The 24,634-nt window shown below is 51.7% G+C and overlaps 8 protein-coding genes across 8 annotated transcripts; 3 read left to right on the top strand and 5 right to left on the bottom strand.

The window, feature by feature from the left end:
• Window positions 1–421: 421 nt before the first annotated feature.
• On the bottom strand, window positions 422–4,143 carry BP01DRAFT_359482 (ATP-dependent 3'-5' DNA helicase). Its single transcript, XM_025575694.1, has one exon. The coding sequence runs from the start codon at window positions 4,090–4,092 to the stop codon at window positions 559–561; it is 3,534 nt and encodes a 1,177-aa protein (XP_025428382.1). The 5' UTR covers window positions 4,093–4,143; the 3' UTR covers window positions 422–558.
• Window positions 4,144–5,498: 1,355 nt separating this feature from the next.
• rgsB (putative RGS domain protein (Rax1)) lies at window positions 5,499–6,741 on the top strand (the record flags this gene model as incomplete). The annotated part of the gene is made up of 3 exons (XM_025576495.1): window positions 5,499–5,653; window positions 5,726–6,452; window positions 6,505–6,741. The coding sequence occupies 3 exons, from the start codon at window positions 5,499–5,501 to the stop codon at window positions 6,739–6,741; spliced, it is 1,119 nt and encodes a 372-aa protein (XP_025428381.1).
• A 2,674-nt stretch (window positions 6,742–9,415) lies between these two features.
• Window positions 9,416–11,468, bottom strand: BP01DRAFT_359480 (ankyrin repeat domain-containing protein). Its single transcript, XM_025575693.1, has one exon. It carries the CDS (start codon window positions 11,443–11,445, stop codon window positions 9,658–9,660), a length of 1,788 nt encoding a protein of 595 aa, XP_025428380.1. The 5' UTR covers window positions 11,446–11,468; the 3' UTR covers window positions 9,416–9,657.
• Window positions 11,469–11,794: 326 nt separating this feature from the next.
• On the bottom strand, window positions 11,795–13,179 carry BP01DRAFT_303398 (uncharacterized protein; the record flags this gene model as incomplete). The annotated part of the gene is made up of 2 exons (XM_025572117.1): window positions 11,795–12,050; window positions 12,542–13,179. The coding sequence occupies 2 exons, from the start codon at window positions 13,177–13,179 to the stop codon at window positions 11,795–11,797; spliced, it is 894 nt and encodes a 297-aa protein (XP_025428379.1).
• A 307-nt stretch (window positions 13,180–13,486) lies between these two features.
• On the bottom strand, window positions 13,487–14,278 carry BP01DRAFT_405065 (glycoside hydrolase family 71 protein; the record flags this gene model as incomplete). The annotated part of the gene is made up of 2 exons (XM_025578724.1): window positions 13,487–14,158; window positions 14,216–14,278. Coding segments are annotated over 2 exons (735 nt in total), but the record flags the coding sequence as incomplete, so codon positions are not given.
• A 1,829-nt stretch (window positions 14,279–16,107) lies between these two features.
• On the top strand, window positions 16,108–17,086 carry BP01DRAFT_385501 (amine oxidase catalytic domain-containing protein; the record flags this gene model as incomplete). The annotated part of the gene is made up of 2 exons (XM_025577600.1): window positions 16,108–16,312; window positions 16,392–17,086. 2 exons carry the CDS (start codon window positions 16,108–16,110, stop codon window positions 17,084–17,086), a joined length of 900 nt encoding a protein of 299 aa, XP_025428377.1.
• A 3,691-nt stretch (window positions 17,087–20,777) lies between these two features.
• BP01DRAFT_346937 (FAD-dependent oxidoreductase) lies at window positions 20,778–22,189 on the top strand (the record flags this gene model as incomplete). Its single annotated transcript, XM_025573664.1, has 1 exon — window positions 20,778–22,189. One exon carries the CDS (start codon window positions 20,778–20,780, stop codon window positions 22,149–22,151), a length of 1,374 nt encoding a protein of 457 aa, XP_025428376.1. The 3' UTR covers window positions 22,152–22,189.
• Window positions 22,190–22,230: 41 nt separating this feature from the next.
• On the bottom strand, window positions 22,231–24,612 carry BP01DRAFT_346935 (uncharacterized protein). Its single transcript, XM_025573663.1, has 3 exons — window positions 24,109–24,612; window positions 22,457–24,052; window positions 22,231–22,400 (listed from the first exon to the last, which is right to left on the bottom strand). The coding sequence occupies exons 1-3, from the start codon at window positions 24,595–24,597 to the stop codon at window positions 22,245–22,247; spliced, it is 2,241 nt and encodes a 746-aa protein (XP_025428375.1). The 5' UTR covers window positions 24,598–24,612; the 3' UTR covers window positions 22,231–22,244.
• Window positions 24,613–24,634: the final 22 nt, after the last annotated feature.

The following is a 24,634-nucleotide window of genomic DNA, read 5'->3' as shown; positions in this document are numbered from 1 at the left end:
TGGGGGCGCTTTGAAAAAGTGCACAGTCTCGGAGATAACTGCCATGTGGCGAGGAGTCAGGGTGCACTGGCATCGTGCATAATAAATACGCAGGGTGCGGCATGAAAGATCCGACTACTAGGCTTAACTTGTTAAGTGACCCTAGTGACCCTTAATTGACTGACTCGCGCCCAGGATTTTTAGATGTATGTTCAAGAATGAAACTTGATTGGTGCTTCTCCCTTCAAACAGGGTCCTTCTCTCGCTTCACCACGCGCTATTCAGATATGCTGCACCAATAGCCAGCGGGCTCTTGGAGCTATCATGATAGTTACTCATCCGCTCATGATTGAACAGTGTCCAAAATGACTGAAGGAACAAAGTCCCCCCCCGCCCCCTTTTTTTCTTAATGAACGTCTCTTCTGTCCTGATTGTTTGTATTCTCTTCTTCTTTTAACTATAAAATAGTCTGAGAAATTCAAGTCACTATAAGCTTGATGCTATTTCGAATCCATGGTGAAGCCGTTCTAAGCAGTGCATGAGATAGCTTCAGTAATTCGAACCGCTTGATTCTCCTAGTTACCGCTGAGATCGCAGTGGCACCTCCTGGGCAGGTACAACCGTCTCAAACCCGCCGCGCAGCTCCTCACCACCCACTCCACATATGCCACTCAAATCTACCTCCTCGCCCCAGGGCAAAGCATCCACATCGACCTCCCACCCCAGCAAACACCGCAGCACCACCCCTGCGCCGGCCTTGCTCATCACTTCATTCATCTCCTTACAACGTTCGTCGCAGACACACTCCAGACACCCCTGCGGCGTGAGACACTGACAGGCTTCGATGCGCTTAACGGCCCGCCGCAACAGCATGTCCACAAACTCAAAGGCTTTGCTTGCGATGCCAGAGCCGCACGACCCGCCCTTCGCGTCATAGAAGGTCAGCCGCGCCGGCCTTTGCCGTGCTGGAGGTTGCAGGATCTTTTTGACTTTGGTTTCCAGCTGCTGCTTCGTCTGTCCCTCGTGCGGCTGCCCTTCCGCGGCCAGTCGTAGGCCTCGCCCGAGTTCCTTCTTCGCCACTTTGCATTCAGTGCGCACATCGCCGGGGGAAGAGATCACAAAAGTCGGGAGCAGGGAGAGAATGGCGTGTTCGGCGGCGTGAATAGCGGCCGCAATGTTGAGGTTGTGCGAGCGGAGGATGTCCAGCGCTCGCTTGGGTATGTCGAGCCACATGCCCTTCGTGTAGATATCGATCGGCGGGTTGTCGACCGTGACCGCATCCAGAATGCGACCGCGTTTGTCGATCTTGAAAAATCCGTAGACAACAGCATGGATGCGGATGGAGCCGAAGAATGCGCGAGTCGGAGGTTCAGACGTGGCGGCAGCCGCTTTGGATTGGGCGGCAGCCGATGCGGTGATGGTAAAGGGGTTTTGATTAATGAACCGGATGGCGTCGGTTTCGATGGGGTCTATATCGGTGTAATCACGTTGCATCGTATTCCAATCAACATGAACACGAATGACACGGGCGAAATGGCGATCCGGGTTGAATTCTTGAACGAGATATGTTTGACCTTGATGAAGAAAGATGCCCCCTTCATAGATGGTGAAGAAGGCGCGCGAGGCTTCAACCTCTTCGAGAACAACATTGCGCGAGTTTGTGGTGTCGATTACAGCGAAGTGCTGATCTTCAGTATCGCGGATGGAAACACTGCGAGATGGCTGAGGCCGAAAGCGCTCGTGACAATGATAGTAGCCCAGGACGTCGCGGGTAAGGCGAGTCGCAGCGAATTCGGCAAGCTGAGGTCCGAAGTAGGTGCTATCTTCATCTGGACGAATGGGCATTTCGAAAGCGGCACATTGGACGTGGCCCTCAAGGACCAGCTCGTTGGTCAGGTCAACCTGCAGCTCGCAGTTGGGTTTAGTGAACAACTCCTCGGGGTTGCGCATATAGTGCTGGTCAGTCGGGTAGCGGTCCCCGACGAGGACAGAGAGCGAATCCTTATTACGCCGACCGGCACGACCGCTCTGCTGGCGAAGGTTGGAAATAGAATAGGGAAAGCCAAGAGTGATGACAGCATCGAGTGATCCGATGTCAACGCCGAGCTCCAAAGCGTTAGTGGCAACAATGCCCATCAGTCGGCCTTCAAACATGTCCTTCTCAATAATTCGTCGGTCTTGCGGGCTGTACCCGCCGCGATAGCCCATCACGAGCTTCGCCACTTCCAGGCGACCAAGGTTCTGGCATTCCGTGCGCACAGCCTGTAAGAGGACCTCACACATTTTGCGAATCCGACAAAATGCAATAACGCGCGCACCACGTAGGATAAGCTGACAGAATAAACGAGCCGTTTCGGCGACACTGTCTCCGCGGCCAGACGTCGGGTCGTTGGGGTCTTTAAATGGCGTATTCCAGCACATAAACTCCTTGCGACCCGACGGAGAGCCATCGAAGTCGATCAATCTGACGTCCTCGACGCCAAAGATGGCTTTCATGTGCGCTTCGGGGTTGGCTACAGTGGCCGAGCAGGAGATAAACCGGACCTGACGGTTCCCTATAGCGGCGCAGATACGGCGCAGGCGACGCATGATGAAGGCAACATGGGAGCCAAATAACCCGTTATACACGTGCAGCTCATCAACAACAACAAACCTGAGGTTCTTCAGAAACGTACGCCAAGAGCTTTCTTGTGGCAGGATAGAGATGTGTAGCATGTCGGGGTTGGTGAAGATGATGCGCGCCTCGTCTCGGATCTGATTCCGTGCGGCCATGGGAGTATCTCCATCATATGTCTCAACGATGGTATCCTGGAGGCCGTCCAGGAACTGAAGTAGCTCCTGCATACTCCGTCTCTGGTCCTGCGCCAAAGCCTTGGTGGGGAAAATATACATTCCTCGGGCGGCAGGGTCTTTCTCCAACTCATGCATCATGGGCACCTGGTAAATTAACGACTTGCCCGAGCTGGTTGAGGTGGAAACGATGACGTTGTGGCCATCGTAAAGATGATTGATAGCCTCCGCTTGGTGGGAGTAGAGCTGAGTGATGCCCTTGGTGTTGTACAATGCATTCACAAGATTCTGAGAAAGCTGAAAATTCAAATCTCCGTATATGGGTGGCTGCGCTTCGAACACTCGATGTCCTTCCGGTACAATCTGTGCCGTGTACCAGTCCATCTGCCGAATCTCCTCCACGATTTCCGACATGGACTTCCGCTCTTTGGGGATTTGGGGCGGCGCTTTGACGGTTGCCAAGGCTCGCAACTCTTCATCGTCAGGCGGAATGGGAATCCATGCATCTTTTTCGGATTCAAGTAGCATGACAGGGTCGATCTTCTCATCCTCGCAGCGGATAAGAAATTCGTCGATTGCGTCAGTGAACTTTTTGTTCCGTTTCTCGATGAGTGCTAATATCTGCTTCTGACTATACACCGGCATTTTGAGATCTTCATCTTTCATTTTACGTTTCGGCTTCGTCGGCTCTCCGGTTTTCGGATGTCTCACCTCCCGCTTGAGATCTTGATCGACAAGCTCGAACAAAAGTGTCTTGGTCGGTACACCATCTGAGCCAGAAGGCATGTCTCTGCCATATCCCAGATGATTGGCTTCCCGCTCCCCTGTAGTCATAGTCTCCAGCTTCGCATCGTCAACATATTCGAACCGGACTGCTCGGGGCACGAGTACTCGGACGCGAGCGACATCTTCCACCGTCAACTCCTGACCCTGCAACTGAGCTTGTACGGCTTGTTTGATGTTGCTGAACGTGGTGGCAAAGTGTTTTCGGGTGCAGCAGAAGGTATAAACGAGGTTCAGGGCACGGTGGGTGCGGGAAAGCTGCTTGAACGCGTCGGGCCACGGGGCTGCGGGAGTTCGCTTGGGGGGTGCAGCAACTCGTTTTCGCTTTCTGGCTGGCTGCGACGATAAGGGTGCGTCTCCATCGGTACACTCAATTGATTCCGATTTCGACGTCTCGTGAGGGTCTTCGGACTCTTCGGCCGATCGCTGTGCTGGGAAGGTGGCGGCCACGGAGGCCTCGTCTGGCTCAAACTCCTCAAGGGATCTTTTCTTGCCAGTTGCGGTGGATGGGCAATCCACTCGAGCTTTGGGGCGGGCCATATCCGTCGCTCATGGCGGAAACCACAGGTCAGTGCTGCTGGCGAATGCTGGCAACCGGATGGACTAGTCCGTAAGCTGCTAAAGTAGAGGTAAGGTAGTTTATTTGTTGAGGTTTAGCGCAAAAATCTCGGAGTGGTCTGGCCCGGAGCTGGGGACACTTTATTCCGGTCCACTTTCGGCAATCAGCAGGTTTGCAATGTCCGCGGTGGCACGCTTCATGCAGCGAGTGTCTCAGAACAACTGCTGTGTGGCTGGTCAATTCACTGCCTGATGTAGACGTGAGTCGCACCAGACCAGTCAACACAAACTGTTAAGGTGTGGCTTGTCTAGTTCTCCTAACCGAAGCGAACTATAAGCAATGCACCTCGCGTCATGCATGGTGACTGACGTAGCCAAAATGAACATGTCGCATGTTTAACGGCCAACGCTCCTTTTATTGTGACGATCAGGAACCAAAATCATCATTCAGACCCAGCCACGGCAGGGCGAACCGATGGGGACTTTGATAGTGGATCCCGTCCGACCCGGTTCCTTTTTTAGTCAGTAATTTAGCAGTTGGTCTGGAATGTACGGTACATACAATGAAGAAACGTGATAACACTCACCCTTTTCTTTATGCCTTTTCTTGCTCAGGATTGAATGAGGCTCAAGAATAAGCTGCGCTGCTAGGTATTGTGATTCCAGGATCTAGTTCAACGTGGAATCGAGCTCTTCTGGTTGAGTGATCGATCAGTGGGCCAGTCATTTCGGATCAATATTGTTCCATTCACCCCTCAAACCTGCGGTGTCAGGCACCCATTGACCATTGACTACTAGCCCCGAGCTAAGAAACTAGTGGTACTGTAATCCTATCGAAGGCCTCTTTTTTCGTTGCTGCGCGGGTTGGTCATCCACCTCTCAATCCACCCCCCCTCCTCTTCATTCAATCTTCTTTCTGCCTGCCACCAAATTCCTTTCTCTGCAATCTTGCGGTCTGCAATTGTCACTCCGAGCATCCTGCATGGCTTGTGTTACGAGTCCGTGATTTTACCTGCGGTCGGCTGGGTGTGTTTTGTTTACTGCCTCGGGTCCCTCTGCAGGGCCTCCTGGCTTGCACTGGCCCCGAGCCCGCGTGTTATTGCAGGTTTCATGCCCAAGCACTAATTAATCCCAACGTGTGCCGGTCCCTCTTTTATCGTCATCAAAGAACATCCTCGTTTGTGACTACCTGCGCTCGTTGTATACCATCTCGTGTGCGATCCCGACTCAATTGCGCCGCTTACTCCTATTCCCATTAAAACTCAATTGACTCTCGACTGGCGTTCCCCTTTTCCTTCCCCTCCCCGCGCTCTGGTGCGATACCAGCAAAACACCAAAGGCAGCGCAACAATCCCGCCATCAAAGCATTGCCTATACAATCATTCAGCATGGCCTCGCCTTCGCTTTCGGAGCTGGAGCAGCGGAATCGCTTGCCCACGCTTTTCGAGGTTCTCAGTCGGCGAACTCTCGCCCCCGTTGATCTTTTTTCCTTCTACATCTACATGCGCGATCAGCAGCGATCGGTGGACTATCTCGACTTTTGGTATGTTCTTGAGGCTCTCAGATCACCGGGTTTGACTCGCGAGTGTAGCTAATTCGCGATTGCGTGCGCCAGGCTGGACGTCTCGCAGCATATGTCCCTCTGCCGTCACTATGTCCGTGAGCTTCGCCGATCTGTCCTTGTCGCAACGCCTGATCTGGAAAAAGCCGACAGCAAAGGCTCTTCCGCCGCCTTGGACAACATCGAGCATCTAAACGATATCCCTCTGGTCGAAGCCGGACCCTCAGGGTCGCGCCATGCCCTGCACGAATTAGAAGATCGTGATGCGAATCAGCGACTGTCAGCGTTCCTGCGCTCCGACGGCCACACATCAGGACACTCCCCACAGAGCAGCCTCGGGTCACAGAATGCTGCCCGCACGGCATCGAACGAGCAGCCGCCGCGTGAGGGCTCCGACCCTCGCAACGACTCGCCGTCGCCTGGACACACCGTGGCACGAGCGGACATCCGCGCCAGCGCCGAGAAGATTCTTTACACATACCTGCTCCCCGGAGCCGAGAGAGAGATTGTTCTCCCGGAGGAAATGGTGTCAACGATCATCGACCATATCGAAGACCATGGCCGAGATGATCCCGAAGTATTCGACCCCGCCAAGGATTATGTCTTCCAAGCGATGGAGCGTGATGCATTCCCCGGGTTTCTGCAGGCGAAGGCGCTGGGCAACCTTGTGCCCTTGAGCATCATTGCTCGGTTAGCATTTGCTTTGATCAGTTTTGGTGGCGGATTTTGGGGCGCTTTCTATGTGGTTCTCCGCGACAAGCCTCGCCATGTACGGTGTTGGGTAAGTCAAGCTTATCGCTTTGTGAAGAGACGCTTCATTAACTTCGTCACAGCTAATATTGCCCTTTGCCGTCGCGTCCTACTTTCTTGTTTCGTACCAGTACAAGCTTGACCCGGTCATGGCATTTCTGGGCTACAGCGAATACACATTTATGACCTGGTCACCTATTCGCGAACCATACGTGCGGAAGCTGCTGAACAAACGCGCCACGGCAACGGCCTTGATTGCCTTTTTTGTGGCCACCGCGCTGAGCATCCTCTTCATCTTCGTTCCCGGCACCATGCTCTGAACGTGCGATCCATTTTCCCTGTGCTATAATTGGCTTTGACCTCGACATAATGCAGCGCCATCTTCTTGTTCATATATCCTCTGTGTTACCTTTTGCATTTTCTATTCTAGTGATTCTCCCATTAGTTGACATCATACCTGGACCGTGACAACAGTCTAATCTACATAATCTGGAAACTCTTCATTGTGGGATTCTTCTGTAGAATGTACTGTTACTATTATATACTTTAGATTAAAGAGGTAGAAAACTGTTACGGGACGGAAAGATCGTGCTGATCAAAACGTGCCTTAGAACAAGAAGAAATAGCTGAAGAGCTACTTCATCAGTTCATACGAAATTCTTTTGGGTGTGTATGCTAAGCTAGCACTAGTTTAGTGTATAGTATACAAGGCCTCAGGTACCAATTAGTGTCTGAAGCTAAGCTCTATATCAGGGCCTTAGTCCTATAATAGAAGCCCCCCCTCCCTTCCTCATCTCTCTTTATGGTTCCTGTTTGTATAATCAGTTGTATAGAGTTTGAGATAATAGCTCTATACTTCAGCTTTCTTCCCAGGTGATATTATAGCTGGTTAGTAGACAGTATAAGTGTTATGGGACCAAGGCCCTGATATGGAGCTCAGCCTCAGGCACCAATTGGTACCTGAGGCCTTGTATACTATACACTAAACTAGTGCTAGCTTAGCAAACTCCTACTACTAATAGTAAATAAGAGAGGAATCCCCTACTATGAGTATATAAACTGCATTTTAGGCCTCAAGATAGCCACTACACTATGCCCTCCAGCTGTATGGTTTGAACATTATAGAAATAGACTGAAAACCGCTAAGGAGTATTTATTTAGTAGATACAGGTGACTAGTAATGGTTACTAGGCGCAGTAGACCGGCCGCGGGAAACATCAAAGCCTAGTACTGAAGCCAGGATGGGCTAGAAATAATCCTACTATCAAGTAGGACTATAATTCATTGTTTGATCCACTACAATCACGAATAATAGTTATGTTGTGACTGAATTTATATGGTAGTTGAATTTCTGGTATTTATATTATCATTATATATGTCACCCACCTCAGTGGTGTACTGCGCTAGTGGTACGTACGGTCTCCCGTACCGGGCGTCCTTTGGTCCTTTGTCACCTCCATCCTCCTTACCTTAATCAACTACTTCTCCATATTTTGACGTCACGTCTCCTCCCTGCGCCCAGTGTAGATGACAATATAGATTATATAATAAGTTATGGGAAAACTAGTGCTAAATGACCAGACCTCCCGCGTGACGTGCTTATAAGACAGGCTAGGCTCTCTGTGCTGGAATCACCGCACCGTATTACTTATAGCTAAGCAGATAACCATGGCTTATACAGACAGCTGTTACCGAATATCATATAAGAGATCCGACTCCTCCAGACAAGACCCTGGGTGAATCAGGAACAGCTCACCGCAAGCAAAGACAGACATTATTCATAGTAAGGCTAGAGAGAGTAAAAATCAGACAAGCATTTGCATTCACTATATAATTATTGTACAGTAGATGCGCGAGACCGGTCTACCTGAAATATGCAATGGGATATTGCGAGTAGGATCTAGCTTCCTCAGAGGGCAGCCTAAGCTACACGCCCTGAGTACTAGTCTTCAGCACCACGGAGAGGTACCTGCTAATCACTGAAGGGAGGCGACAGCCACGGTTCGACAGGCCCCCAATGAAGAAGACGACAGCCACGGGTTCGACAGCCCCCCAATGAAGAAGGCGATAGCTGAGTGAGGAAAGGAACTCTTCTGTCCTTCAGAATTTGGCTGGGATCTTTGAGGCTTTAAGTATTTCACCTTGATGGTATTACGTGCTCTAATCTTCTGCTTAAATACCTGAAAGCTCCACTTATAATTCTAAGTAGAGATTTCTAGTCTCCTTATTTCCTGCTGCGTTCATCTTCTTGTACTATAGATTATTATGTCCCAGATTATTCCTTACCTAGGTGTTAGTCTTGATTAACTCTATCTACTGAATATATTACTCTATCCCCCTGATATGCTTGTTTGCTATACTGTTCAACCCATTATTTTTTCTATTCAACTTCTAGACTACTCTACCAGTATTTAATCTATCCCATGGGTTAAGACTTACTAGCACCGTACTATACTGCGCCAGTGTATTCCAGGCCATACTGTGGTCGTCAAATGAAGCAGTAGTTTTGATACATCTTCTGATTGTATTCTTCTGTTTAACTACTGCTTAGTAACTGATCAGTTGAACATGCTGGTTGATTATAATATATAGTTGATCAATTTTGCCTAGTAACCCCTGAGCATTTGATCGTCTTAGCTTCTATACTATTTAGTTTAGACAGACTCTTAGAGGGGCTAGTTCAGCACCGGCTGTTTAACCTATCCTAGTCAATAACAATGTTCGAGGGGCTAATTCTTAATCAGTAGACAGACACTCTGTAGAAGCTAGGATGTCTAGTATTAATTGACTATGCTCCTTCTCTCCTCTACTGTTGTATCAGCTTACTATACTAATATACTTGTTGGAGACAGTGGGCACCCCCAATAACTTTGTAACTTATTCTCATACTGATACTATCTACAAGTGTTGAGATAAGCTAAGTAATTTTTTACTGTCTGGACCCACTTGAGGGGGGTAGGTCTTTTATGAGTAAGACAGTTAATTCAGCTTACTGCCTCTTATTTACCGCCCAATGACATACAAACAACCTCCTCGCTCTGTATACCGTGTCCCGTCCACCCACCGCGGTCACCGATGGAGTGACCGACCATGTACCACTCTCAGATCCTGCTTCTCAATGGTATTGGACTGACACAATCTAAGGTCACCGGCATCTGCTCGAGACATAGATTCTTTTTCGGCCGAGAGCTAGACCCGTATCTTTAGATGTATTGGCTCCATATGTCTCCAATCAATTACCCCTCAGTTTTCCATTTGTCGAAATCATACGGAAATTTCTTGGCCTTCGCAACATCCCTAGCAGTCTTCCCGGATGCCGCAGGGATATCTGCATCCGCCCCGGCCTCCATCAAGAGGTCCACAACCTCCGCCCGCATTTGTTGCTCATCGCCTGGAACATAGAAATTCCATTCCAGGTAGAAATATAGCGGGGTGCGGCCCTTGTTGTCCTGCGCATTGATATCCTTGGAGGCGCCTTGCCGTAACAAGAATTTAACATCAAGCAACTCCCAGTCTGGCTCGCGCATGCTGTGGTGAAGCTCTGTCTGGCCCTCAGCGTCAGGTCGCAGCCTCGCGCCTGCCTCCATGATGGCGCAGAACCGCTCCTCATCATAGAACGGAATGTAGTGAAGGATACTTTTTCCATGGGTATTCAGACTACTCAGATCGGCGCCTTTGTCCTTGAAGAAGTAGAAGAGGCGCATGCTAAGCGCCTCGACCGCGGGATCGTCGGCAGCGCTCCAGCACTTGGCAAGGTGGAACGCCGTGTGTCCATCTCGTGTGCGATAGTTGGCCAGGTCTGGAAAGGCGGGTGAGCTGCTGCTGCACGGCCAAAGTAGCTCAATCACCGGGAGATGGCGCTGCTGACACGCTTGGTGGATGGGGAGCCACCCCTTACCATTCATCTGCAGGGGGTCCGCTCCGTGGTTCAGCAGGAATTGGACGGTCTCGGGACGACCATTTTTCGCGGCGGCATGGAGCAGAGATCCGCCCGTCCATAGGTGCGTTTCGGGGAGTTCCTCGTTGACATCTAGCACGGCTGCTTGGTACTCATGGAAAAAGTGAATCAGATCGGGGTTACCGTTGTGCACTGCCCGGGCAAAGAGACTAGGCTCTCCTGGCTTTCTCGCGGTGGAGGAAGGCTGAGGGAGCTCCAGGCCGTGGTCGAGGAGCATCTGAAGCATCTCCATGCCCATGGAGGTCTCAACGACCGCTTCGATAATCGGTCGTGGCTTGACCCTAGAGGATCGATAGATGGATGGGGGTAATGAAGGCTGCTGTGGATTCGGGCGAGCCCCTTGAGCGAGCAAGAGTTGGACGGCCTCCAGCCCCCTTTGCCACGATTCCTCGGGTGGAGCCGGAAACATCGCAAGATCAGCGTTGTGGTCCTCTTTCGCGGCAGCCTCCGCCAAAGCCCGGTCAAGTATCTCTTGTGGTACCATCGGGGCGGGGTAGTGACGGAGGATGGCGACCAGAGCTTTGGGATGGCGATACAACGAGGCTGCACTCAAAGCCAGGGGCCATTCGTGATCAGCAATGGTGCCTGGAGGCAGCCGGTCGATCAAGCGTTGCACCACGGCGTCAGAGCCCCAGACTGCTGCAGCCAGAAACGGTGTATGCGGCCCCTTGTCCTCTCCCGTTGAGAATACGCCGCGCGTTGACGACCCATCTGTTGAAGCATCGTCCACAGTGGCATCGGCCCCAGCGGAGAGCAGAATATCCACCGCCTCAGCCGAATTCCCTACGGCTGCAAAGTGCAGAGGTGTTAAGCAAATTGCGCCATATGCGTCAGGACCTTTTTGATTGACGTCGAATCCACGACCGATCAGGTACCGGAGCAAGTCAAGTCGTTTATACCTAATTGCCTCATGGAGTGCCGTCTCTCCATGCCTGGGCAAATCCACTGCGTCTGGATCTTCCAGGAGCGTCGCCACGGCGGTGAAATTGCCCACTCGAGTCCACCCAATCAACTGACCGTTGAGGCCTGTCTGATCAGGGTATGGAAGTCTTGGATAGCAGGCCATAGCGAAGTGGCGCAGAGGTGAAGTGCGGGGATGAGTGACGGGAGAAAAGGGAGGAAAGGACGGCTGGATTTATATAGCAAGTACTGTACTGTACTGTAAGTAACTAGGTAGTGGTGGGAGCTGTATGTTACAAAGTAGACCGGAAAGAAAACGCATGGTACAGCACGTTACGCGGTTGATACACTATTTGTAGACCTTTGAACCAGTATCAGTAGGGTACTATATGTACTATACATGCTGTGGAAGAGAATTCCGCCTCCTTTTCCTGACCTAACTGACACCCATCATCATCATCATCTGTGTGGAGAAAAGAGATTCTCAAGCCACTCACTATCCAGACATCCCCTACTCAAGGTGAGCAGCTGCCATAGTCCGTCAAACAATTCACTGCTGCGCAATAAGCATCCGAGCCACCGCAGTATCCGTTCACCAAGCAGCAGTCGCCAAACTGACTGCCCGCACAGCTTGCGTTGACAGAAGACATGGAGCCGCACAGTCCGTCTGGACTCACTGTCACCGTATCACAGTTACCAAACGCAGAGTCGCAGGTCCCGATGCCGCAGTACTCGCCGGTGCTTCCACCGTAGCCATTAACTGAACAACAGCTCCCGAAGGTGCTACCCGCACAAGTAGCGTTGGTAGATGAAAGGGCGCCGCAAAGCCCACCTGAACTGACGGTAGGGCCGGGATCACACGTTCCAAACACTGACTGACAACTATCATAGGCACAGTAGCCGTAAATCGAATAGCAGTCGCCAAAGGTACTTCCAGCACAGGTAGCATTGGAAGACGAGAGAGCCCCGCAGAGGCCATCGGTGCTGATTGTGGGACCAGCATCGCAGGAGCCAAATGCCGACTGGCAGCTATCGTAGGCACAGTAGTCGGACGCGCTGCCACAATATCCATTAATCGAACAACAGTCGCCAAATGTGCTACCGGCACATGTGGCGTTAACTGATGAGAGGGCACCGCACAATCCGTCAGAGCTGACTGAAGGAGCTTCATCACAGCTTCCAAACTCGCTCTGACATGTTTTGTAGCCACAATAGTCAGAGGTACTACCGCAATAACCGTCGACCGAGCAGCAAGATCAAACTCACTTCCAGCACAAGTCGCGTTGGTTGACGACTGGGATGCACAGAGGCCGTCTAGCGAGACAGGGTTACCTGAGACACAGAGGCCATGGGTCGCATCGCAGATTCCGGCCGTGCAGTAGTCGGAAGTGCTGCCACAATACCCAGAGATGGAACAGCAGTCTCCAAACGACGAGCCCAGACAGGTAGTCCCGTTCCCACCCAATCCATTGGTGGAGACGGTCAGGTTACCACTCACGCTTGTTGTATTGAAGCCGCTCATGGGATGAATACAGTAGGTCACACCAACTGTCAGTTCATCGTCACAGACCGCGGCGGATGTGATGGACGGATTTGCAGCCATAAATAAATTGAACGGCGTGTTGGCCTCCGCCAAGAGCGACACGCAGGTGTCTCCCGACACCACGGTGTAATAGTAGCCACAGTCGGTAGTGGTGCCTTCAGCCAGAGTAACGTCGCTTGGCAAGGCGACGAAGCTGGTACCATAGCCTGATCCAGAGCCACCCTGTCCGTCTACGCCCGGGGCGGAACTTGAATTAGACGAGACTGTCAAGTCGAAAGTGCCCCCGGGAGGGAAGACGCATCGCACTCCGCTCAGGAGGGCGGTATCGGCGACGTTTGAGCAAGCACTGTCTACCATGCCGTTATGGGAGATTAGTTTCATCCACGAAATGCCCGCGGTGACGGCAATCGATGAGCAATTATCACCAGCAACGACCTCGTAGATATCTTCACATGCCAGAGGCAGACACAGGTCCAACCCCACCATCGTGTCACTGCAATTGTACAGGGTGGGATTGATTTGATACAGGGTTAGAGGAGATAGAATGGGCTATGGAGATGGAATCGCAGGTGTCCCCAGTTTGGGCCACGACGCAGAACGGAACAACGAAACTGATAGTGTTGAAGTCCCTGCAATTGGTGCTAGTATTCGAGTGAGCAGCCGGTCAACTGGCTGCAAGAGAAATTATTTCGACAAATTCAGGCATTGGGTCAAGACCAAGAAGCTCCTGCCATCGATCAAACCAGAGACTATCACCCTTCCAAAGCCCGTTCTTGTCATCGCCTGGGAGATTCGTGTAAAACCATGGTGATCTAGCCATCATGTATGGCTTACCCTCCAGGTACTGAAAATAGGAGGCATCCGTAGAGGTATCCATTGTCTGATTGCCCCAAGGCCAAGCAGACCAACTAAACAGGCCATCGGCAACACCATTTGCAAGTGCTGCAGCTGGCTTGGCACCAACCGACGACCAATCGGGGATGAAATAACAATTTGTCTGCGCTTTGATTTCCACCCAGTCCTCCGCATTTCCGGGTCCTTCGAAAGTAGACACGAAAGGCTGACCGTTGTATAGGAAGTAAGCTCCATTGGAACCGTACTGCTGGATTATACTGATCACAGTATCTTTGCTCCATGGCCCATTCCCCGCGTAGTCAAACGAGAAGAAAAGTTTGAAGCCGACTGAGTCAGCAGCGTCGAATGCGGCTTCAACAGAGTTGTCGTTGGTGCTGTCTTGCCACGCCATGTTCAATGTAAAGGCATCGATATGGGCATCTTGGGCTAATTTCATATCTGATTCCCAATCAGAAGCAGTATAATTTTGGGAATTCGTGACCTATAAACGCGTAATCAGTACTCAGCTCTTATTAGAAAGCAATAAAGATACACGTACCATAAAATGTGCAAAGACAGCCTTTGCATTGGTCTTGTGGACTAGGTGGCTGACAACCACTAGGGCAAGCCATGCGTACCAATTTATTATCACAAAGAATGACTGACTTTTTGAAAAGGTAGCTTGAATATCTGACTGGATGGGAGGTCCATATCATTTAAGTATCATAACATTACTCTGTGGGAAATCTTAGAAATCTGTGCGTTGTTGCTGGGTCGAATTCTAAGATCACATGCTAATAGAGAATCAGGACGGCGCACTCGCTAGCTGAATTGCGAGTCCATGGATAGCCATTACTTCTGGCAAAACCTAGTTTAGCAGAGTGGGTAGACAGCTGTGAAGGGTAAGACAGTATCATAGTTACAGAGCACGTTGGGCGTGCATATATTAAGGGGAGGATGTCAACTTCAAACCTTTGAGTTTGCACCAATCCACAACCAAACAATCTGAGGGAATATACTCCCTATCACAAGTCGCATCTTGGCCAAATAAGCTAACACCAGCCTGCCTTACTGCTTATACTACATATCTACTGTTGCTTTTCAGTAAAACCAGTATCAGCTGCCTTTTTTCAGATTTCAGGAACACCCAAGGAAGTTCGTCGGATAAATATATGACTTTCTCCATAGTTACAAAAAATACCGAGCAAGAGGAAAAGACAGAATAATCACTTAAGCCTTTCCTAATGGGAATTCGATACACAGAAGTTTGTCGTTGCTCCTCGATGAATGGCATGTCAGTGCTACACCTAGCTCATACTAAACTGCACTAAGGCAAGACTAACAGGAACCAAGGTCTACAGGCGACTTTAGCAAATTAGGGTTGGGGCGGCTCTACTAGCTATCTATCGAGTACTCTAGTTATTGTTAAGCCACAAGGTTAACTCTATCGTTCGTTGTAGAAATTACCCAAGTAAGACGAAAGACAGTGCTTGTATTAATTATTACCACCTTCTTCTTTCTTTCTAACAGGCAGGTGTTTTCACGCCGCGACTACCTCCCAGCTTTCTCTTAATTCCAACAACATCTAGATTTGCGGCTCCACGAGATAATTTGTAGAAAGATTTGTCTGAATCTGAGATTATAAATATACTGCAATATTTGCATACTATGCCTAATACACTTAACCTCACTGCAGTATTGAATGCAACTCTACAGGATAACTTTGTACACGGAATCCAACTAGCCAGACTACTAAAAATATCCGTCCAATCTTTCATCCACAGCACAACAAAGGCGGCTTCTCCCCGATAGACCCGCGTCGCCATTCACCATAGGACATCAGACGAGGTCTACTGGGATGAATATCTTATTAGCCCTTTGTCAGTCACATCAGTAACCAAGATCCAGCCGGTGAAATATCCTCATCATCATTTTCTAGACCACGCCCGCAATCTTGTCCCTAATACACTATCTTTCAAGAAATGGCCTTATTCGGTAGCCTGTGAGGTAGCCGATATTACAATAATAGCGAGGAGCTATTTGGCCTAGATCATGATAAACTGGAGCTCAGTTTTCGTGATCCGTGGATGGAAGACGGGCACATCTTGCGCTGGTACAGCTTCCAGCGCGCCGGGACCAAAGCAGAGGCTGGCACCTTGCTTCCCCAGGGCCTCTATATGAAGCTAGACACAACAACCCGCAACCCCAACTACTGGAAGGTGCCACATTAGTACTACAATGGCCGCCTTTATAACTCAAGCAAGGAATTCCGCGCCGCATGGCGATCCCCGGGATTTGAGAAAACTGCCCCCGAACTATAACAGCGCATAGATCATAATCAAGGACTTCTCAACAATACAGAGGCCCAGCCGTGAGAAATCTGCTCCTATCATAATCCAGCCCGAGGGACCACAGTATCACATCAACCAAGAGCAGTAATACATCTCATGGATGGGCTTCACATTCTATTGGGCCTTTGCCCAGGCCACCGGAATTACGCTATTCGATGTGCGCTTTAGGGACGAGCAAATAATATACGAGCTCGGGTTGCAGGAAGCCCTAGCCCAGTATGCGGGTAACAATCCAATACAAGGTGCAGTGGCCTATCTAGACAGCTTCTTTGGCATGGATCGTGCTATATTTGGATTGGTTCCTGGTAAGTCTACTTCCCAACAGTCATTTTCCATTCAGTTTCCGCCGTCTAATGCACTTCAATCTATTTGTATTTCCGTAAGGCTATAACTGTCCAGCGTATGCCGAGTTCCTAGACATAATTATCTATAATACCGAACAATCCCAACAAAGGCACAAGACTATATATCTGTTCGAGTACACTACCGACTATCCCCTACAACGCCATACCACCTCTTTCTACGTGACTGTGTCGCGCAACAACTATCTCATGCTACGTACAACAGCTGTGGTTGGCAACTATGATTACACAGTGGACTACATCTTCTACCTGGACGGTAGCACTGAGGTCAAGATCCGCGCGAGCAGCTACATTCAAGGGGCATACTATATCCCTGGGGAAAGTGAGAAGTATGGCCACCGTGTCTATGATCAATTCACCTCCAGTATGTACGACCATGTCATCAACTTCAAGGCCGATCTAGATGTGCTAGGCACGAGCAACACACTGATGAAGGTTGATGTAGAGCCCTGGACTGAATCTTTCCTATGGTCGGAAGGCGAGGCGCTTCCCACCATGGGTTTGAGACGAACCCCAATCGAGATTGATTATAGGCTTAACTGGACGGCAAACTCCCAGAGTATGTATATCATACTGGATACTGAGTCCACTAATACTTGGGGCGAGATGCACTATCGGATCATACCAGGGTCCGGCATGGGAACCCCGGCACACCTGACATTCAATGGATCGAGAACTCTTGGAAAAGCGGCATCTTGGGCAATAGAAGACCTTTAGGTGACAAGACAGAAGAATGATAACGAGCACAGTACAAGTCCCTGAAATACATTTAATACAGATAGCCCAATGGTCGACTTCAGCCACTATCTGGACGGCGAAAATATCGAGCAACAGGATTTATAAGTTGGTAATGTTGCTGTAATAACACATTTATATGTTTTCCCATCACTGTGCTAACTCAAGTAGAGGGCTATATAGTTCAATCTCGGCAACCATCATGTGCCTCACTCCGGTGACATTCCCAATACCCTGCAACACACTAGCGCCAGCTCGATTATTTTCTCTCCATTCGATTTTCATAACCGAGATACAAGCCGTGCTAGCTCTCAGATGTCCGCTTGGAGCTTCCGGTTCGCAATCGCGACATATTATCTTCCACATCAATAAATTACTTTGGGCATTATCATCAGAAGGAGCTGCTCCTGCGAGAGGTAAGTAGATGAGAAGCATTTATTCCTGAGTATAGGCTTTAAATCCACTTTCTAATCTTATTCTCCTTTACTAGAGTGACCTGGCACCCAATCTGAGTGATTATTATACTATTAAGCATCAGATACGCAAGTTTTCATACACAGAAGATATACTGGCCATGTAAGTGATTATCAAGCTCGCAATGGAAGACAGCAGCACCCGCGAAAACAAGAGAGTACAGATGAGAAGCCAATGTAAAATCTCGAGCAATATTTAAAAAAGAGGCGATGATCCGAAAATAGACCCTACCAGGTTTAGTGGAGAAAGCCAATACCGGGTGGAGCAGCAGGCGTTTGTTGTGGACCTGAGAGGGTGTGCCCTCTCTTGGTAATGGCCGCCTTAGGGCCTGACTCTCCCCGAGTTTTCCTCTCAACATCATCACTTATTACATGTTACCGGGCTGAGTTAACAATCATTGCAATCACAATAATTCTCATCTACTCCCGACTGGCTCTGTTCACATCCATCTAACTGTGAGAGGCCAGAGTAGAGTGGCTAACAGCCAGGTCAGGTCAGGTTAATCAAAATTCTTGGTCAAGGTGCGGGCTGGCAGGAGTAGTAGGAATAGCAGTTCTGGCGGGCGGGTCTGGATAACAGTTTCTTGTATTCTTAACTAGTATTGTAGTTGTGAGTGAGAAATGCGGTGCTGACCAAGCGCGGTATGGCAACGGGTTTGTGCTGTTTGCATCGTGCCGCGCGCGGCGCGTGTGGCTTCCGAGTCCCCTTTAGTAGATCTCCGTTCTCCGCGTGTTTACCTTCTCTCTTCCTCCACCATTGCAGTCGTGGGACTCAGGTGACCTCTTACGCTGTCTTTTTCATCCTTCAGATTCGCTTTCTCTTGGACTCTTTGACATTAGCAAGCGTCCGTCGGACTCATTCGTCGTGCTGGTTGACCACAAACAAGCTCTCATGTGCTTCCTGCTGGGTCCTCAGTCTCTCACCTCTTTGCCGTTCTTGGCAACCTCATACAGCTCTTGTCCCCTGTTACGCTCTCCAGCTTGCTGGGGAGTTTAACCCTAATGTAACCCCGTCGGCTCGGTGCCAACGGCTCTGCCGGAGGCGAGTTTCACGGTCATGCATGGCGGCTTGAACTTACTAGTCGAGTGGATTCCGAACGGAATCGACCAGGCGAACGGTTCCCGATACCCAGAGCGCATCCTCGCGGGGCGCACAAAGACGGTTTACCATGCAGTTCCCGCCGCAGGGCACGCGTCGGTCTACCAATGCTGTGTGTTACATGCTGATCACAAGCGGATAGTCTGCATCTATGTCTGGATACTGAGACTTTCGAGAGAGAAGGCAGGTGGAGCGTGTCGGGCACGCAAGTGTCTTTGGGAGCCGATGGGCGGCGCCGATGCGAGAATTTCATAACTGTGAGCTTGATCATTTGCATGTGCAGAGCTGGTTTGCCTCTTGAATACGAACAAATATGTGCGTGTTGTGTGTCCCCGCGTGGGCCCCTCACACACTGCCTTACACACAGTCATCGTGTCTTTGGATTGATCCACTCGTCGGAAACGGTTGAATCGCTGGAAATATGAACCCCAAGCTGTGAACTATTCCCAGACGGATTGAACCACAGCGAGGTCAATTGCAAATGGATGACTCACCCCATGGTCCATCGGTTGATACCATGGAGAACCCCCGGCTTGTTCGTCACTTTCCGGTCTTGCAAACCAGTCTCTTATCGTGCATGATGTATCTTTCTCCGCCCCTCACCGGGTAAAGCAGTTGGTTCTCTTGGTCGGTGTTGTCTGGCTTGTCCCGTGCATGCTCCCCACTCGAGGGGTTTCTTGGGGGGCTCCTCCCTCCCTGCATTCCAACTCTCGAGCTCTGGTACCGAACGGCTAGTGGACTCGGGGATCACGGCACGCTGCCACCGATCCGCGCCTCGGCTGCGAGGGTCCCGATCGATCGTGTTAACCATCTCTTTGCATTTCGCGGGTGCAGATAGATTGATGGGCGCTGACTAGACCATAGCTTCGGGTATGGTCCCTCCCCTTGGGGAGAAGGGAGCGGTTTTTATGGATGTTTCGTTTGTCCGCTTCTCCATGCCCTCCACCGGGTTGTCTCTGGTGGGGAGGAATCAAAAACTAGTCCGTGGGGGCACTGTATCACACACGAGAGGTTGAGGTGGTTGGGGTTTCTCGGGTGGCGACAACGTGAGGTCATGATTTGCGTCTAGCTGGTTCGATACATGGGAGACAGCACGCTTGGTTGGGAGGTCGAGGTTGCGATTTCTGGGATGATTCAAGGCTGTCAATCTCGCAACGAGGGCGCGAGGTATACCTGGCCATTGACTTGCGTTCATCGCCCTGGTGCCGCGAATCCTGACCGTCGCCTCGGTAATGCCTGCTGCTGTCATCGCGTGCAGGTCCTCTTGGTCGTCGAGCTATTCAGCGTCGATTCTACTGCTACTTCGGGTTCGTACAGGAGACTTGTCACGGGACCTCGAAAGGGGATCAAAGCTCAGTGCTTGTCTGTCTCGTTTCTTGTTGTTTCTGGGGCGGTGGGGGCTCGGTGCTGCGTGGATCACGGGAAGAGGACTGCGCTTTGAGGGCGGTTGGTTGCGCAGGAGTTGAACACGAGGGATGGCCCAGGGTGGTGGACAGCCGTTCTCTCATCGATGGCTCCGGTGGGAGAACGGCACTAATTTTTTTTGGATAAGTATTTCCCTTCCGCGGTTGTCGCATGGCTAACTACTGGCAGGTGTCGTCTCGGAGATGAGGGGGAGGAAGAAGGGTCTGAAGTGAGCGTACAGCACTGTTAAGGGAGGTGTTGTCGATCCTTGTGTGTACTGTACCAGTTAGAGTGGCAGCTTGAATTGCTGCGGAAGCAAAAGATAGTTATGTACAGCACCTTTGATTGTTCAGTTGGGCGCCACGTATGTCATGAGTATGAGTGCAAGATATACCACGCTTGGGAGAGCATCACCCCTGTAGAATCGATTTCCCGATATTTCCATGGGTATTGTATGACCACAAAGCCAGTGGCGGAGATAAGCCTGATCCAAGGTACCTCCCTACTTATATCCAGAGTATCTCCGAACTTATCTCCGCCTATACTTCGGAGATGAGCCCAGTATATCCCGTCAACCCATAAACATAGTTCCATCTAGCACAACACTATATACGCACAACAGCATATAAAGATCCATGCCACGACTACCCTCGCTCAAAACCACCAACCAACCCGCAGCATTCTCTTCAACAACACCATGTCCACAGAAACCTACGCCATTATCGGCGCCGGCCTCTCCGGCCTAACCCTCGCCCTCGCCCTGCACCAACAATGCCCCGGCAGCAGCACCACCATCTACGAGTCCCGCCCCGCCGCCCTCGACATCGGCGGCGCCATCACCCTCTCCCCGAACGCCCTCCGCATCCTCGACCGCCTGGGCATCTACTCGCGCTTCCGTCAGCAAGCCTACGAATTCGACACCCTCCACTACCGCACCTCCACCAACCAACCCCTCGACACATACGAGTTCGGCAGCGCCCCGAAATACGGCTACCGGGGGATGCGCATCTACCGCCACGCAGCCATCAACATCCTCACCGAGCTGGTGGCCGAAGCGGGGGGGATTCAGGTCCACTATAACAAGAAATTCGCCCGCGTGGTGGCTGAAACCCGCGAGGAGGTGGTGTTTGGGTTCGCGGACGGCGCGACGGCGAGGGCGCGGTATCTGCTCGGGGCGGATGGGATTCATTCCGCGGTGCGGGGGTATTTGTTTCCGGACCTCGGGGTGGAATTTATGGGTGCGGTGGCGGTTACGGCGACGGTGCCGACCCAGCAATTATACACCGGGAGAGGTGGAGGTGGAGCAGAGGGGGAGGAGAGTGCGGATGGGGAGTGGCCGCTGCCGGTGACGATTATGAATCGCAAGTACGGGGCGTTTGTCATCGCGCCGCAGCGGAAGGATGGGGAGGAGGTGCTGATTGGGAGGCAGAAGCGCATGGATCGTCCACGGGATCGCGCGGGGTGGGCGGCGCTCTTGAATGGGGAGGGGCAGGAGGGGAATAAGGAGTGGTGTGTGGACTTTCTCCGCGAAGGGGTCGAGGAGTTCCCCGCGATTGTGCAGCGGGCTGTCCAGCGGATTGATCCGGATACGGTCAACCTGTGGCCGTTTTATCGTGTGCCCCAGTTGGAGAGGTGGACGTCGACGAAGATGTCCAGGGAGCAGGAGCAGGAGCAGGAGCAGCAATACGGAAGGGTGGTCATTCTGGGGGACGCGGCCCATGCGATTCCTCCGAGTGCCGGGCAGGGAGTTAATCAGGCGATCGAGGATGTATACACCTTTGCCTTGATTGCGGGACGGGGCGAGAAGGCAGGGACGGGGTGGGAGGAGGGAAGGGCCAAAGCGTGGAAGGCGTGGCAGGCTGGGAGGCAGGCGAGGGTGGATCGCGTGTTAGAATTGAATGCCAAGGTGGATTCGCGGAGGATGATTCCGTTACAGGAGGGGGACCAGGAGCAAGGGGTTGCGGTGGAGGTGGAGATGGAGCCGTTTGAGCTCGGATGGTTGTATCAACCGGACTTTGAGGTCATGGTGGATGAGTGGTTGGCTGCAGAGGGGGTTACTTTTGGATTGTGATCAACTTCTGGGTGTTTTCTTTTGGGGATGCTTGTCAGTCCACCAAATCCAGTTTTATACTTCAAATTAGAAGAACTAGAGCGATGTGCGAATTCACAGATCCCATCCGAGCATCCCGTCAAACAGCGAGAACGAATCAACCTCAAAGTCACCAAGTCCAGCCACTGGCGACGGCGGCACCATAGACCCTGTGACGAGGGGTGGTGCCAAACTGCTACTAACAGGAAGTAAGGACTGCCCTCCCTTGAACTAGAAATATAATCATCAGTATCCTGAAGTTGCACCACGCGGACCTTTGGGCTTACCATCTGCTGAGAGTCGGCACCGAGCCCCTCCGTTAACAAGTGCTGTCGACACGCAGTCAACGCCTGGGTCGCCCCTTGGTGCATCCAAAGTGTCTTGGACTCGGACCGGCCCCGAACAGACTGCAAGACCACGGCCAGCAGAACGACGTCTTTCAAGTGACTGCCCGGTTGGTGGATCGTGCGGGTCAGCCCATCTAGTGTGCTCTCGACAATCCGCGTCAGGTTTGGCTTTGTATGGGGCGGCGGCAGAGTGGGCGGTGGTGGTGATGTGGAATTGTCGGAGACCGGTGATTGAGTCTGTGGCTTCAGCAGAGCACACACCGTCAATGCGGCAAAGAGAAGATCGGCTTTGCAGAAACAATGCAGCAAGTCCCAGTAGATAGTCGTCGCGGGGATGAGATCGAGATCGGCCACGCGCGGGTCAAAGTGATCTTGGTAGGCCAGGATTGCCAGTGACGACTCGAGACACCGGTGGGTGACCTCGCGGGGCGGCGGACGGTTCTGGGGGTCCATGAGCAGGGCTTGGTAGAGCGCGAGCAGTGGTCTACGCATGTACACGTCTAGGAGAATGCGATTCAATAATGCATTGGGACGACTGGTATTCATGCTCTGGGCAGGGTGCAGCCCGGCAGGCATAGAGGAAAGTACCCTCTCCAGCTGGCTGGCGTGTTCGAGGGCCGCTTCGCGGTTGCGGTTCGGATCACGCGCAAAGGACATGGTCCGGATGCGCTGAGGAAGTGAAGCGGCCAGAATATGCAGAGCCACCGCGTCTGTGTCTTCCTCCAATGACCGTTCCGGAGGGAGCTCGACTGTAGCCTCGTTGAACTCGCCATCGTTCACGTTCGAAGGAATCAAGCATGTCGAATTCAAATCCGGGAAGGTAGTAGGCATCCCGGCCTCGATCGAGGCTTGCAGGTCGAGTTCCAGGATGGTGGCCCAGACTCGCCGTCGGATCTCGTTCTGGCCCGCTGATAGTCCCGGCCTGGGGGCATCTGGCAGTTGCAGTCCCAGAATCATCCCAGTCCGTACCAACGCCCCGGTTGCACTCCAGATCTCCTCAGGCGGATCATGTCGCAGTCTCCGAGCCAGGACAACCAGCATTTCAACCTGTAGAGTGGCCAGGTTCGCTCGCTGCTTGCGACTCGATCTCCGAACCCAAGTCTGCAGGAGCTCCGGTGCAGTGGTCTGCAGGTCTCTCAATTTCCGCACCAACGACGGGTCAGATGCACTGGTCGGGTCAAGCAGCGGCAAAGCCACCGCGAGGACCGCAGTGAGTACGGGTAGGAAAGACATTGTTCGATCTTCATCACCGGGACTCGCAATCCAGAAGGCCTTGTACTGGTGCCGAAGCGTGGGGATATGTAGAATGCGCAATGTTCTTTCGTAATGGGTGATGTACAGATCGACTAATAGATCGCAGGTTTCTTTGTCCGGCAAAAGACTGTACATCTCTCGCAGCTCAGCCGAAGCATGCTGGTCAGGAAGCGGAGCGTGCAGGCCTTTTGACCTGCCCTGCAGAGCCTGGATCTCTTTTGCGAGTTGCACGAGACTCGAATCCTGCGGGCAGTGCTGGATGAATTCTTTAGCATCATTGAACTGGTTCACCTTAGTTGACTAACTTATTTCTTCATAGATAGCTGTCAGCGAGTTACCTGATTCAAGAGCGAGGTCCGGTTGTTCTGCCCATGATACCGCGTGCGTGAACCTTTCACCACCAGGGTCCCGGGATAGAGAGCTGGCGAAGAGCAATCCTGACTCGCGGAGCTCTGCGGAAGGGGTCTTTCTTCCCGACCAGCAGTGTCTGCAGTCCGACTCTGTGTACAATTGGACGCGGCTTGGAGACGGTCTTCAAGCACAGCCAGCCGATGCTGTATGTTTTCAAGCACCCCCCGAACTTGGCCGACATTCTGCCGGGTCTGATCCGGGACAGGATCGACACTCTCCGCCAGGCGATAAGAGCGCTTAACAGGGGACTGGAAGATACAGTCTGCCGGACAGTCCGCCTTGATGCAGTTTTCGCACGGCACAACACGATCGCATCGGAGCTTTTTGTCACGACAACGAAAGCAGGACACCACGGCGCGGCGGCGTTTGCGGATGGGATGGCTGTCCTCGGTTTCGATACGGCTGGGGTTGTTCATGATGAAGCTCTCAGAACAACTGAACGGTTATGCTAGT

The sequence above is a fragment of the Aspergillus saccharolyticus genome, assembly GCF_003184585.1.
Source record: "Aspergillus saccharolyticus JOP 1030-1 unplaced genomic scaffold BP01scaffold_35, whole genome shotgun sequence".
Classification (NCBI taxonomy): Eukaryota; Fungi; Ascomycota; class Eurotiomycetes; order Eurotiales; family Aspergillaceae; genus Aspergillus; species Aspergillus saccharolyticus.
Note: the sequence above shows the minus strand (reverse complement) of the source record. Positions and strands in the feature narration are given on the sequence as shown.

Excerpts from the sequence above, each read along its gene's own strand:
- BP01DRAFT_346935 (XM_025573663.1), bottom strand. The coding sequence starts at position 24,597 with ATGAACAACCCCAGCCGTATCGAAACCGAGGACAGCCATCCCATCCGC. Across the intron at positions 24,053-24,108 it reads GGACCTCGCTCTTGAATCAG|TTCAATGATGCTAAAGAATT; the intron begins GTAACTCGCTGA and ends AAGGTGAACCAG. Across the intron at positions 22,401-22,456 it reads GTGCCGACTCTCAGCAGATG|TTCAAGGGAGGGCAGTCCTT; the intron begins GTAAGCCCAAAG and ends TTATATTTCTAG.
- BP01DRAFT_359482 (XM_025575694.1), bottom strand. The coding sequence starts at position 4,092 with ATGGCCCGCCCCAAAGCTCGAGTGGATTGCCCATCCACCGCAACTGGC.
- BP01DRAFT_359480 (XM_025575693.1), bottom strand. The coding sequence starts at position 11,445 with ATGGCCTGCTATCCAAGACTTCCATACCCTGATCAGACAGGCCTCAAC.